Here is a 15,817-nt window from a genome sequence, read left to right as displayed (position 1 = left end):
GTACGAACCCTTTGTACGAACAAAAGTAATAGAAATTTAGGAGAAGAATACGAACATGTTCTTGCATGAGGCCCATTGTTCCAACAAAGAAATAATCTACCAAACATTCATTTTCTTGTTTTTGTGCCAAGTATGTATATTAATTATGCAAGTTTCAGTTTTCTAAATAAAACTAAGTAACAAGTTGTTGCTTGTTTAAGCCAAAAACTATTTAAAATTATCTATTTTAAAAGGTTGTGCCACAAAACAACTGCTGTAGATTGGAGGAAAAAAAAAAGATCCCTAAAATAATCTTCTTTTCAAGCGACAAAGCTGCTGAGTTTAACCTCCCTGAATTATCTCACTGCACGCTGTAAATTAAAACACCGAAGAATGACGGGACATACGCTGGTCTTCTTGTTTCAAACAAGGTGAGCAGAATCTGGATCACGCTGACGATTGCTGACTCATTCTTGTCCTTTTCAAAAATATTAGCGAGCAGCTGCTCCACCGTCTCCTGCCTGAGGAGGGAAACGGAAGAGAAGATGAAGCAAAGGAAGATTCAACGAGATGAAATTAATGAACATCAACATGAACGGACAGTCTGTTACACTTTGTGCTGATATTTATTCAGTTCTGATAGACAGGCTGCAGCCGTGTCCTAAATTACTTTGTTTTCCTTTAAGTGGAGTTTGCCTTTATGCACTTTGTCTGCTCCTGACGTTTCATGTTTTCTAACATGCTTTGAATATTTGAATGGCATGAAATTAAAGAATGGCATACTTCTCAAGTGTGGACAGCAGAGGGTCCGGCTCTGAGTAGCCTTGGACCTGAAACATCTGGTCTCTGCTCAGTCTGATGATCTCACATAGGGACTGAGAGGCATTTGAGTGCTTCTGTGTAAAACAACAAATATTGTCAGAAAGAAAGAGCTTATAGGTCAAGTAAAAACATTAATATGCTTTAGTGTGTGAGGAACTCACATCTTCGTCTTGAGAAGGCTGTACCATATCTACTAGTCTCTGAATCACCTTCTCCTCATTCAGCCACTTGAAAACAAGACAAATTAAAACCCATTATTGGCACCAAAATAAAAGACCACGTAGTAAACACCTTTAGAATAACGAGAGAGAAAAGATTAATAAGTTCTGATAAAACTAGATTATTCCCTCCATTCATCTTTAAATTCTCCTCTTTCCTGGGTTGTGGGGAGCTGGTACCTGTGTCCAGCTGTCACAGTGTGTGAGGGGGTGCACAACCCTGTGATGGACAGCTCTAATGTTGTGCTAATCAGATTAATATAATGCTTTCATTTACCTCCTTCTGCCTTCTTAGCTGCCATTTCTTGTCTCTTTCCTGTTTGAGAGGCTAAATCATGGGCTGCAGCTGAAGTCGGCCGCATTTGTCGGCAACTTGTGTTACCGCCCTGTGCCGTAGAGTGTCCCAATTTGTAGGCGCCTACAAATGTGGTCGACAAAACCCTGAAAACTAGGCTGCTTCTGAGTATCCTACATGGCCGACGGTATGCCAGAATTCATTGTGCCATCAGGAAATTAAGCAGAAAAACAAAGACGGCAAAAGTTTTATTTGAGGAGGGCATTTTTTGATGACGGAGTTTGGAAATTCATCACAGACTGAAGAATGAAAGTAAGTTAAGCAGCTTGGCTGAAGAAACCTTTATTGCAATAAGATAAAATGCAGCTACAAGTACTGATACTGGAGCTAAACCCAAATTATTGTTGCTTTTGATTTATTTAATTATGTTTTTCTATCAAAACTGAATTTGTGACGTTATACCTTGAAAAATCATGTCTTCCGCGGACTAGACCGTCTCATTTCACAGCCGTTTATGCAGCCGACATGAGCAGCTGACGGCCCACGTCGACCGCGGTCTACATCGGTTGCAACCCATAAATTGAGACACAGCCTCTTTCAGAACACAGCTAAACGGGTCAACATCTCACTCCCTGTTGATGTTCCTCCTGGCAGTTRAGAAGTCACAGACAGAGATGCTCTCTTATTGCTCTGTGTGATTTCAGAGAACATTAATCAGTATGGAATTAAAAGAGACCTGGAAAAACACTCAGCTGCTCTGATCCAAGCTGCTGATGTCTGCAGCAGGAGCTGCCAGATGGCTCTTCCCCCGATTATGTTGCAGATCAAAATATGTCCAAGTATGTCTTTTATAAGTTTTAAGTTTCAAAATTATCTCTTATTACGATTGTATCTACACTGCTGAATACATTCAGCCAGTCTCCGCGTCAATAGTTTATATTTATTTTCTCCTCTGCATGTATATACAGAGAGGAGCTAACATTAATTACACCGATAATAACATTTATTCAAAATACACCTATTTCTTTGTTCTAATCATACTAACTCTTGTAGAAACAAAATATCAGTTATGTATTACAAAAAACAAGCATAGTAAAAAACTTTCTCCTAATCACTGTTAAAATTAATTTGTTTTCCTTCATTTAAATGCTCATTTCTTCACTGGGAGGTAAACATGATTATCTGTGCCCTTAAGGGTTAATGTTCCTAACCAAAGGAGTTGAAGTTGTGTGTCTGTGGGACTGAGGAGACAGCAGAGACCAGGAGGAGGAAATCAGCTCTGTGTTTTCAACAAGAGTTGCTGTTGGGGTAGCTCCTGTTGCCTTTTTTTGTTAAAATACAGACGGTGTGTTTACGTTTCCTGTTATTTTTGGGATCAATGGATAAAGTCTCAAAGATCTCAACAAGTCTGTCACTACCTCACTCAGAGGTAGAGGTGGCTGGTAGAGACCTGCAGAGAGAACATGAGGAAACTCTGCTGTGAACCAACAGAGGTCGGCTGCAGGAGATAAGGGTTGCTGGGAAGAAAAAAATCTACAATAAATGTGAGTGAGATAAAACTTGGAGGATATAGATGAAGAGCTGATCCATGGGGTGTTGTGTTACTTATCGTGGACTGGGTCACCCGGGTCAGTGTGTGTGATGAAGAGATGATGAAAGACCCCAAACACCTAACTATCCTGCGTTCATCACAAACACAATGCATTATCTTACTTTATCATTAAATAAAACAAAAATCTAACAAGGTGGTTTCAGATGGTGACTCGATAAATAAAATAAGTCTTGTAAAAACTGGAGTGGAGACGGTTGGTAACAGATGTTTAAACAGCAAAGATATTTGAGTTTTCTCAAATGTGTTTTCAATGGGGCAGAGGAAGAGCCAAGTGAAACTGTTCTTATCAGTGAATGCACAAAACCATCACATCCTAAAGAACACCCAACAAGGATTTGGTGTTTTATTTATCCTGAAAGTTTCTCTAAATGTCTGAAACAGTTTGGAAAGTCAACCACAGGGCTGATGATAGAACAAATCCTGAGCTTTGAACGTTAGAAACCACATCATCAAACCTGTAACCAAAATACAGGCTAACAAAATCAACACAAGTTATGTGAAAACTGTCATTTATATTTTATATTTGATCATTAAATACATTAGTTTCATTAAGTCTGGTTCCTAATATAAACGGCCTGTTTTTAATGGTAGAAGAATAAGTTATAACAGCTGATATTTATGATGAACTAAAAACTGAGGAACACTGAGGGTTTTGGATGAAAAAAGAATCTGAAGAGAGACGAAACTTTGCTACACTTTTGTTTAAACAAAGATTTTTTTAAGTGATAATATTGTTTAATTCCAAGAACTAAAGCAACAGAAGCAGCCAACTGTGCCAGGACAGGTTGCAAGCTCCCACGCCAGAGCAGCTAATCAACGTTTTGCACAACACCTGTCTCCTTTCCTTGCAGCAGAAACACACCTGTTGGTCGATGTTGTTGCCTGGGTCACTGTTATAAAAGTCATTGGACTTCTTTCTGCCTGCTCCACCTGTTTGCTGCTGTTCAGCTAACATTAGCATTGACCTGCGCAGATCATCTCTCTCAGGTGGAGGAATCAGTGAACGTCTTTCTGACAGCTGGTTCAAATTGGTTCTAACAAATAAATTCAATTATTTTGAGTGCCACTCCAACTTCTGGTGGATGTGAATCAAAGTTTTGCAGAGACCCAAGTCCCGCCCCCACAATTTCCGTTTGGCTAGTAGCCCTGTCTAATGAGAAAGCTGCGACTTGAATCTTCTGCACCCCCACCCCAGAGGAAAACCGGAATACTATCATCCCTGCAACGAACAAACCATCCCCTCTGTTTAAACTAGGAAGTATAATTTGAATTTTGATAAAAAGATTCATTTTATTTAGCTATCAGAGCAACCTGTATCGGTTTTTAGCATTTGTCATAATGGTGGTACGTGGAGAGAGCTTAGCTTTTTTCCAAGGTGGTAAACATTACAAAAAACAGCAAAACACACAAAAATAAAAACTAAGGATCACTAAATTATATAACAGCATTTTCTGTAAAAATAAGAAAAGGAGCAGTGTTGTTACCCACATTTAAAACATCCTGGCGCAGCTGCTGTGGTTCGATGCAGGTGAGCATTCTAAGCAGCAGGTCCATGATGGCAGACGTCCCAATGTGTTTGATCATCAAATCTACAAAGTCCTCCCTCTTCCTCAGAAAATTCACTATCTATCAAAACAAACAAAAACATACACATTTAAAATAAGACCAAACATTCTACTGAAACAGGAAACAGTCAAATACGTTTACATTTTGTAATAATATTCATTATTTCTCTTCACAGGCTCACCTGTTCAGGCTTGCGTCCTATAAGAATTGACAGGACTTTGGAGAAAAAGCTGGCTAGGAGGGGATTGAGAGGTGGACCGTTCTTGAGGAAACCGTAGAGTTTCATTAGCAAATTCTCATCTTCTCCCAGTCTGTCGTTAATCTGGCTCACATCCGACGTTAGCAGCTCGCACGATATGTTGGGATACCTTCAAGAAACAAAAGATGCTTTTAGTCTCCAAGCTGTACAGTACGTCATGTGAGAGGTTCACTGTAAGCTTTTATGGTTTAATTATCGGTTATTTTAATTGGTTTTATGTGTGTTTCTTTTGTCTTTTTAGGCCTTTTTATTCCAGATGGGTTGCTCTCATCTATGTTTGCACACATTTAATACAGTGGACAAAATCTACAATCTATAGAAGTTTAGGAAATTGTAGAACAAAACAGCACACCAGTTATGTAATGTTTCCTTTTAATATAATTTTCTCTTACTTGTATTTAACCTTCTCCTCAACATCAGCATTGGGCTCCTGTGTGATGAAGGTGACCAGGTCCTCCATGCACTGTGGTCTCAGCAGAAAGTCAACCAGCTTGTGGTTCTGAGCCTTGCACTCCTGCAAGACATCGTCCTCATCCATGACCTCTGTGAGAGTCACATCTTCTTTTTCTAGAAGTGTGTCAATGTGGGACGTGGTATGGAGGTCAAATTTCCAAAACATGTTGGTTCTAAAACGAAAAAGTGAAAAACAAAGTAAACAAGGTGCAACTGCAGGAGAAATGGCATTTAATGTGTACAACTGACATGTCAGGAGCAGCGATGTGCCTGACATGATGAAAATTATCATCATCAGTAAAGTTAGTGCCAATTTCCTGCAGTCGCTTTGAGAGACACGCAGAGCTACGTAGAACCAAAACTCTTCAAACAACTTCACCTGGGGACAATTTAGAGTTACCAATTAAACTAAAATGCATGTTTTGGTCTGTGGGAGGAAATGAAAGCTCCTGGAGAAAACCCACGCATGTATGAAGATAACATGACACAAATGTTGTAGTTGGGAGGCGATCCTGTGACTTTTAGAGCTCTAAACACTGCCCCACCAAACCACAACAAAACTGAGCAGCAGAAGAGAGGAAAAAAATTTAAAGACAGCGGTAGATTTCTATTGTAAAAGAACCAAGTAGAACGGAGGTTCTATTAAAAAAAAAAAAACAATAGTGAGTAATGGGACAGGCTAGTTTTTGACAAAAGCAAATAGTAACAGGCAACTTATCTCATTCCAGACCAGTGATACACATACATGTAAACTTGTACGGACTGTCCGTAATTTACACAGATTTTTCTTTATTTTGCAGGTATACGGACATATAAATGAACCGATTTTTCAAAAATTTAACATCTCAGAGCCTGTAGGACATAAACAAAAACCATCTTCAGACCTGCTCTGCCACTAGAAACAAGTTCTCCCGTCCTCATTTCCGCGGCTGACGGAATACATCACGCACAGCTCAGGATTTAAACAACGGTTTTAATATTTTCTTGTATGAAGTAAAATATTCTGTCGTGGGGATAAAACCTCATTTCTCCCTCCCTCCCACTGTACACAAGCATAAAGAACAATCAGCAGTAGTTCACTCACCAAAATCAGAGGAGAAACATCTTTTTTTTCCTAGTTAACTGCAGCGATAAAAAAATAAAACTTGGATGTTAGCTGCACGTTCATGTTCTGTTAAGTCCATCTTGCTAATTCAACAACTGGCAGACTGGTTTTAAAATTGCATTGCTCTTCCTGTCTCTCAGCAGCAGCAATGGCTACAGGTGTGTCCCCAATGTTTCCCCGCCACCACAGGGTGGTGCCAATGTGTAGCATAGCTCATTTTCTAACTATAACTAACTTTAGAAGTTATGCAGCATTTCTTTTAGTATTTTCAGGATGATCTATAACATATTTGTGATACAATTATAACCCAACAATCTTTTTTTTTTTTACATATGAAGCCCAACAAAAGGCCAGCTCAAGATAGAAGTGAGCTAGAAAAACAGGAAAAAAGAAGAAAACAGAAGGAAGGCTATGAGAGGAAGAGGGAGAGAAAATTCCAAGAAAGCTGGGGAAAGTCTATGGGTGGCTTGATTTTGAGCTATCTGCAGGAAATTTCCTAAATTAGCAGACGAGACGGATGCTTTATGGGTTGTTGTTCATTTAGGCTGCAGAATGTTTCCCATTCAGTCCTCCAACCATAGGTTCAACATTTTTGTAGAAATTTCTGCTTTTCATTCTCTCTTAATAAGAATTTAAAAATGAGTCAAAGACATACAGTATCACACCGAGCTCCTGGGAAACCCCTCCCACTGCAGATACATCACTGCATGGGTTTCCTTCTGCTGGAGTCTACATAGGGATGGGTACCGAATTCGATACTTTTTGATGTACAGACCGAAATCTGTCAGTAATACCGAGTATCTATTCACGTAACGTCAAACGGTAACATGTTTCGGTAACTAAACGCATCGTTGTGATCGGTTTGGCGTAAGAGTGGTGAGTTTTCCATGCTTGTCCTGAARGCAGCATTGRGACCGTATTGGKGTAAGAGTGGTGAGTTTTCCATGCTTGTCCTGAACGCAGCATCACGCAAAAGCGTAATGACGTCAGCAGCAGCAGCTGCTGGTTCAGTAAACGGAGGCAGAGCTCGGTCTGAATGTAGCTTGAAAACCTCGCAGCTCCTGGATTAAAACTCGCCGAACAGACCGCCTCTGAATTATCTGGTGGATTAATTATCTTGTGAGCACGACGTTCGCTTGCTCAAAGTAAATAAAGTACCGCCACTTTCTTTATTTCATCCACCATTAAACAGAGACCGGCAGAGGAAAACAACAGAGGGGCTTCCTAACAGTCCGAACGCGTCTGACCTGAAAAAGCACAAGCAGCTAACTTGAAGTGTTGGACGCATTTTGGATGCTCAAAACGTGCTTGAATAACTCAACTCCATCCTCTTTTGCTTATTTGATTTAAAAACTTATTTGCCTTCCATGGACCTCCATCACACATTTTTCTAGTGGGGAAATGACATCAATAGAAAAACGTGGAGCTGGATTTTAATTTGTACAATAAGACAAAACAGTCTTGTTGTTTTCAACAGTTTTCACCTTAAAGAAATAAGTTGAACAACTGATGCTACAATACAAAGAGTTGGATGTTGTCTTGATGTTTGTTAATTTTTTATATTGAGAAATATATTATAAAAAAAAGTAAAAAAGTTTATTATTGAAAAACAACACAAATAAAGTACCAAAAATTGGTACCGTTAAGCACTGGTACCAATTCCCAGGTACTGGATATTGGTAACGAATCGATTCAAACGTCAAAGGTACCGTCCCTAAGTTTACACCTAGTAAAAAAATAAATAAACAATTAAAATTCAGATCTGTCGTTATTTGTCCACAAATACATCCCGGTTAAACTCCTCTCTTCTGTAGATGAATTCCTCAGTGTAAAATGTTGGTTTGATCTCCATCGATGAGCTTTTAACCATTTAACTATTTTTATAAATGTTTGTTTCCTGATACAACAGTTGGCTTCAGGAAGCGAGTAGATTATTATTTTTTTTGATGCAAGTGGTTAAAAAGCAAAATGTAGCATCCGTGTGGCGAGTGCTTTTATGCATAAAGAAACGTCCACACAAACACGTCCACACAAACTTTTGACTAATCACACAGTAAGTTGTCATGTGGAGGGGGGTGAAAGGTTCTGCCGGCAGGTTGTGACAAGAGGTTGAAGAAGAAATAGAAGAAGAAGCTGCGAACTGAAGGACACAATTTGTCATGAAACTGCAACAATGGGAGCCAATTTCATCAATGTGGATGGACCATGCAGAGGCCTTCATGTCGGTGCGTTCTCTCTCAGACTAAGCATGATAAAGGTAAATGTCTTCTTGGCTTATATTGGCTTACAATATATGGCTTGAAAAATTAATGAATTTAAAAAAAGGTGAATATTATAATTTACCAGTTTCATTGATCAATCCTATCTTAAGGCATTGGGCTTGGAGCTTACTGTATTTATTCACGTATAAAACTAGAAATTTAACCAAAAAAAAAAATCATCCATAAAGTGTGTGTGTATGGGGGGGCTTTTATACATGGGTTATTGATAATTAGATTTTTTTATGCATTTTAAATAAAAAAATGATCACATTATACATGAATACAGTATATGTTTTAATAGATTCATTATTAATATACATGAAGATCTTGTATCATCTCACATGGATAAGATAAAGAATAGCAATGTTACAAGCATTCTTGCAGATTCATCTACTCATGTTAGTACCTGTGACCTGGAGTCTATACACACTCACTGGCCACTTTATTAGGTACACCTTGCTAATACTGGGTTGGACCCACATTTGCCTTCAGAACTGCCTTTAATCCTTCGTGGCATAGATTCAACAAGGTACTGGAAACATTCCTCAGAGAGTCTAGTTCATATTGACATGATAGCATCACACAGTTGCTGCAGATTTGTCAGCTGCACATCCATGATGAGAATCTCCTGTTCCACCACATCCCAAAGGTCTGTATTGGATTGAGATCTGGTGACTGTGGAGGCAATTCCAGTACAGTTAACTCATTGTTGTGCTCAAGAAACCAGTTTGAGATGATTCACTTTATGACATGGAGCGTTATCCTGCTGGAAGTAGCCATCAGAAGATGGTACACTGTGGTCATAAAGGGATGGACATGGTCAGAAGACTGTACACTGTGGTCATAAAGAGATGGACATGGTCAGAAGACTGTACACTGTGGTCATAAAGAGATGGACATGGTCAGAAGATGGTACACTGTGGTCATAAAGAGATGGACATGGCCAGAAGATGGTACACTGTGGTCATAAAGGGATGGACATGGTCAGAAGATGGTAGACTGTGGTCATAAAGGGATGGACATGGTCAGTAGATGGTAGACAGTGGTCATAAAGGAATGGACATGGTCAGTAGATGGTAGACAGTGGTCATAAAGGGATGGACATGGTCAGAAGATTGTAGACTGTGGTCATAAAGGGATGGACATGGTCAGAAGATTGTAGACTGTGGTCATAAAGGGATGGACATTGTCAGAAGATGGTAGACTGTGGTCCTAAAGGGATGGACATGGTACGAAGATGGTAGACTGTGGTCATAAAGGGATGGACATGATCAGAAGATGGTAGACTGTGGTCATAAAGGGATGGACATGGTCAGATGGTACACTGTGGTCATTAAGGGATGGACATGGTCAGAAGATGGGTACACTGTGGTCAATAAGGGATGGACATGGTCAGAAGATGGTACACTGTGGTCATTAAGGGATGGACATGGTCAGAAGATGGGTACACTGTGGTCGTAAAGGGATGGACATGGTCAGCAACAATACTCAGGTAGGCTGTGGCGTTGACACAATGCTCATTTGGTACTAATGGGCCCAAAGAGTTTCAGGAAAATATACCCCACACCATTGCACCACCACCACCAGCCTGAACCATTGATACAAGGCAGGATGGATCCATGCTTTCATGTTTTTGACGCCAGATTCTGACCCTACCATCTAAATGTCGCTAGCCAGGTTTAAACCAGACCCTGTCCTTCACTTTGCTTCGTACAAGGGTCTGGACTTGCTGAATAGAGAATCGATTTCTTGCAGGAGGCGTGGCCTCTGCTGAAGTTTAAAATGATTGGATCAGTTGGCAGCCACGTATGTCGGTGTGAAGGAGGCTAAGCTAATAAGCTAACCGAAAATCGCGTGTGCTGTAAACAACCCTACTGAGCCAAACGAGACGTCTGTAAATGAGAGCTGCTGCTTTGTCAGACAAATTTAATTGAATTTGGAAGCCTTGTCAACACAGACTGGCTTCATTCACTTCCTCCACTGCCGTATGCTAAAATAACTAACAGACACTGCGCAGAACATCGACGCCATTCAAAACTCCACCTTCTGTTTGCTGATTGGCCCAGGTAAAATAAACTACAAGCAGATACTGTGCAAAAATTTGACGTTCTGTTCTGTGATTGGCCCGGCTAAAAATCTGCCAGCGAAATCCATCTCAACGGGAGAAATCCCAGACGGAGCAGTGAAGGGAAACTAGAATTGAGCGGAGCTGCGTAGGAAGGCAAGGGCCAGGCTAGAATGTCGAAGCAGAAATCGAGACTCATCAGACCAGACAACATTTTTCCAATTGTAGCCTCAGTTTCCTGTTCTTAGCTGACAGGAGTGGCACCTGGTGTGGTCTTCTGCTGCTGTAGCCCATCTGCCTCAAGGTTTGTTGTGTTGTGTGTTCAGAGATGATCTTCTGCCTACCTCGGTTGTAATAAGTGGTTATTTGAGTTACTGTTGTCGTTCTATCAGCTTTGAACCAGTCTGGTCATTCTCTTCTGACCTCTGGCATCAACAAGGCATTTGTGCCCACAGGACTGCCGCTCACTGGATATTTTCTCTTTTTTGGACCATTCTCTGTAAACCCTAGAGATGGTTGTGGGTGAAAATCCCAGTAGATCATCAGTTTGTGAAATACTCAGACCAGCCCGTCTGGCACCAACATTCATGCCACGTTCAAAGTCACTTAAATCACATGTCTTCCTCATTTTGATGCTCGGTTTGAACTGGAGCAGACTGTCTTGGTCATGTCTACATGCCTAAATGCATCGAGTTCCTGCCGTGTGATTGGCTGATTCCACATTTGCAGTAATGAGCAGTTGGACAAATGTACCGAATAAAGTATACAGTGAATATATGTGAGAGAATCCTTGATCATGGGACTCCAGTTAATGTCTTCCTTTGTGTAGAGGAACTGGAGCACTCTACTGCTGAAGGACATTTGGCAGCCATTAAAGGAGTTTTGTAAGAAAATGTTTTAAAATTAAATCATTGAATAAATAGAGGAGACCAGAGGTTTCATCATTTGATGCAGAATCTGCCTTGTGCAGATGGGGGGAGCATGTAGAGGTCTAAAAAAAAAGCAAACTGAAGATATTTATCATGTTACTGATAGTACAATACATGTTCTGACTTAGTGACTCTGCCTGCAATATTTACATTTGTTTAATCCAATGTCATATGTTATGTACCATTGTAACAATGTTAACAGCTTTGTATGAAAATAATAAATATTGTTAATAACAAAAATAAAGTAAAATATGTCCAACCCTGCATCCACGCTGACTGTGAGAGGAGACTTAATGTGATGAAGCTGGTTAAAATATCTGGGGTCTAAGAATTTCTGCATCTGCCCTCCTTGTACTGCTCCAGGTGTGACCCCCTTCAATTGAGGGATTTGACCCTGTGAATGCCGTCCAGCTGTGGCACTTAGCAGCAGAAGACTCAGGTGGCCCTATTTTATGCAGGAGAGGAGGGAACAGGAAACAAAAATAGTTTGTAGTAAATGAAAGTTTAAATAAAAGTATACTCCTGAAACTCAGGGGGGTTAGAGCACCTGTAAATTGAGGGGGAAAAGACTATTTTTTGATGTGGTCAAAAAAGAACAAACAAAAAATAAACAAGCTTTGACGAGTCTTTGACAACTCCGAGGAGCTGAAAGCTCAGTACCAGCTCACACAGCCAAGTCTCAGTGAAGGCACAGAACATAAAAATTAATAGTCTCTATTTTTCCCCAACAACAAATCAAATTTGTCCACTTTGTGCATGTTGGAAAAAATATTCCTGGTCGCAGTGAGCACAGACTGCGCTGATGATGACGAATCAACTGCGCAGTATGATGAAGGTACTGACTGAACAACAAAACAAGAGGATTTCCAACTCATCAGGTGAAAAATAATAAAAACAAATAAATATACTGCCACAAATGTATTTCTGTGAAATTAAACCGCATCTTTTTGGGGTGTGTTACTGTGCTTTACTACTGAATTGCTAAATTGTTTATTGTGCTCCAAAACACGTTTTGTAAAATAAATATGGCTAGTTCCTCAACGGAATTTAAAAAAAAAGAGTAGGTAAATTTCACAGGGTCACAGATGACATTTGAATTACTTAAATTAGGTCTAGTTAAAACATCTAATAGAAACAGCTAAATGAAGCTTTTAAATATCAAAATATGTTTTAAATCTAATTTTTTTATTGTTGCATTCTGGTTTGCTTCAAATATTTTTCTTTTTATTATGTCAGAAAGAACAAGTGAAGATGAACCAAGAGATGATTGAACAGCTCACATTTGGTTCCGACCTACCTTTGTTTATGATGGAGTCCAGACAGTGGAGCTCAGGTTAAAAAGAGATGTGCTCTAGACTTCGGGAGTTGTGGCCCATTCCAGGGTAGCCAGATGAACAAGCAGGCAGGCGTGAGGAACACACTATCTGACAGAAAAAAAAAACCCATAAAAGGTATGTGAGAGCAAACACTTGGAAAACAAAGACACGACTAGAGACGTTTTTGAATATTTTCCATGTTGATAATACAGCAATTACCTAAATTACCTAATTGCAAACCCAACAATTTCCAGAATTTAAAGCTGAAACTTTGCACAAAATTCATGTTCAGAAAAATGTAATGCAATGTGACTGAGCATTATACCCTGTCACTGCAGAAATACGTTGTTGCAGAGTCTCTGAACACACAAGCAAAGATGAAAGCTTACTGATCACAAAGTATGTGTGCTGCAATTACCCACGCACTGTCCTGAATGTCAAGAAGCTGCAATCCTAAAAAGATTTATGATCTGACAAATCAAAACATACAAAGCTTTAAGACACAATACCCACACAAAACAGGTTCTCCTGTGTCACGAATTAAATTAATCCAAACTAAAGTAGTTATATTTCAACAAGTAGGACCGGATTTAAAGACACACAATCCAGCTAAATGCATTTTTGTCAATGGCTTGTTTTATTATCTGCAAGATTAAAATAAAACGAACTCGTACTATTTATAATTTGAAGCAATTTTAAAAACGTGAAAAGGTTTAAAAAACATGTTTACAGTCAAAGAAAGCAGTCAAGTATTTTAAGTAGTTTAAGTATTTATTACTTAATAAATATTGTAAACAAATAATAATACATTTTGAAGAACTGCTGTTTTCTAAATACACTTGGTTTGTTTTTGGTATTAAGTAAGCAACAGCTTACAAACTTAAATACTTAGTTATGGTGTAAAAAGCACAACAGGCCAAATAAATTGCCTGCAACTCTGTGATTAAACTTCACATAACGAAGAAAAAAAAACATTGACTATGATCCGATTCTGCAAAACCCAGATAAAACCAAAGCATCAAGACTCTGACTTATCGGATAAACTCGGCATAAGTTTAAAAACAAGTTAAACCTTAAACAGCGGTAATTTCTGCAAGAAATATTTACATTATTTCGCCTCGCCGATCCCCTGCAGTGGCAACAAATTTGAAATGTATATATACAGATTACTTAATTAGCTTTGGCAGAAGAACTAAGTCAATAAAACAGGTTATAATGAAAGTCAATATGTAACGACAGTTGCTGGTAATGTTTAGCTCGAACAGAAACACCGGTTAAGGCTAACGCCACTGGAAGCTAACCTAGCCTGGTAAAATGTTTGTAAGAACGTCCTGTTAACCGACTCACAAGTCAAATGCTAGGCTTAACGTAACTACATATTATGTATACATAAGATGCTGTGGGAGCATCATCACAGTTGGAGGGGCATAAATTTAGCTGAATAACATAATACGGCGATAAAATGGCTAAGTGTTAATTTTTTTTCGCGCTAGCTTAGCTAGCAAACGTTAGCCGGTTATCTGAAGCCTGCTGGCTAATCGTCTCAGAGGCAGCAAGTGCCGGAGCAGGGAAGTAAACCTTACCGACTGACAGCGGTGAGAGCCGAGTCTTGATCATGTGGTTTATCCCGCCATCAGCACTGGGCCTTAGAAATCAAAGGCAGGTACGAAACAAAAATTCCAAGAAGGAAAATAATGCTTTTAAAACTGATTATGTCTGGCGCGAAACGGTTTAGCTGTGGAGCGTACTTTTCAAGATGGCGGTTCCGTCAACTTCAGCAGCAGCTAGCCTGCGACCCCGGCCCTTCCCCCATCGCAACGACGATGGGCGTTATCTGCAGGCTCGAAGTGGGCGTTTCCAAAGCGCAGTCGTTGCCACAGCGTAAATACTGATTGGCTAGTTGTATTAGCTGTTTTTCCCCCATCTTTAGTGAGCTCAAAAAGCACACATGCGTCTGGTGGATTAAATTGTTTTATTTTAAGTATTTAAAACATTTTTTACTGTGAAAAGTTCTACTTATTAAGGTTGTTTTCATATGTCTTGAAGGCAATCTATGTAGGTTTTTATCACAACACCACTAGAGGGCGTAGCCGTTTTGTGACTGTTGTGATGTTAGAATGTAAAATAATTTTAATGAAAGCAGTCATTTAGAAGATGTCATGTTTGTAAGCAGTTATGTGGGATCTATTATGACTTGTCAATTTTATTGCTCTGGACATTTCCTGTAGATTAGAGCAGCTGCATAAGTGGTCCTTCAAGGGATCCATGGTTAGTTGTAACATTAGACTTTATTTAATAAACATATATTTAACTGTAAAATTAAGACTGTAAGAATACTGTAGGATGTTCAGTTTTTACCATTTTTAAACTAAAAGTTTAAAAATATATATTACATGGACCGGGCCATTTTATTTACACACAAAGCATTCTGGGTAAATGATGACATCAACTAGGTCATCGGTACGAGGCTGCTAGTGAGCTATATCCACCCTGAAGGTTAATCTTGGACAATATCTGATGATCGACTCTTTTAAATGAAACCAGAGAGCGTTGACAGAGAGGAGAAGGTAGCAAACAGAGTCCAGACCGAATCCGATCTGGAGGTAGCATAGGGTTTGGAATGAGTCCGCAAAATGGACCCAGATCGGAGTCCACTTGCACAGCGGACGGGTCCGGAACAGATGATAATAACGTGTCTGGATCAGATCTGGCCCAGACCCTATCCGGATCCGTTCATTCCCCACATCATCCGGCCCGGATCCGATTTGGATCCGTTCATTCCCCACATCATCCGGCCCGGATCTGATTAGGATCCGTTCATTCCCCACATCATCCGGCCCGGATCCGATTTGGATCCGTTCATTCCCCACATCATCCGGCCCGGATCCGATTAGGATCCATTCATTCCCCACATCATCCGGCCCGGATCCGATTAGG

At 39.8% G+C, this 15,817-nt stretch overlaps 1 protein-coding gene across 1 annotated transcript in view; it reads right to left on the bottom strand.

Annotated features, from left to right (window-relative positions):
• Window positions 1-12,915, bottom strand: part of ppp6r3 (protein phosphatase 6, regulatory subunit 3) — a gene marked incomplete at its 5' end in the record, with an annotated part of 37,680 nt that extends 24,765 nt beyond the window's left edge. Inside the window, 7 exon segments of the mRNA XM_014033184.1 lie at window positions 387-500; window positions 763-875; window positions 963-1,028; window positions 4,415-4,552; window positions 4,674-4,860; window positions 5,144-5,377; window positions 12,862-12,915. Of these exon segments, the coding sequence (XP_013888638.1) occupies window positions 387-500; window positions 763-875; window positions 963-1,028; window positions 4,415-4,552; window positions 4,674-4,860; window positions 5,144-5,370 (845 nt within the window).
• Between the last annotated feature and the right edge of the window lie 2,902 nt (window positions 12,916-15,817).

Source organism: Austrofundulus limnaeus, unplaced genomic scaffold (genome assembly GCF_001266775.1).
Source record: "Austrofundulus limnaeus strain Quisiro unplaced genomic scaffold, Austrofundulus_limnaeus-1.0 Scaffold1657, whole genome shotgun sequence".
NCBI lineage: Eukaryota > Metazoa > Chordata > Actinopteri > Cyprinodontiformes > Rivulidae > Austrofundulus > Austrofundulus limnaeus.
This window is presented reverse-complemented; position numbering and strand designations above follow the sequence as displayed.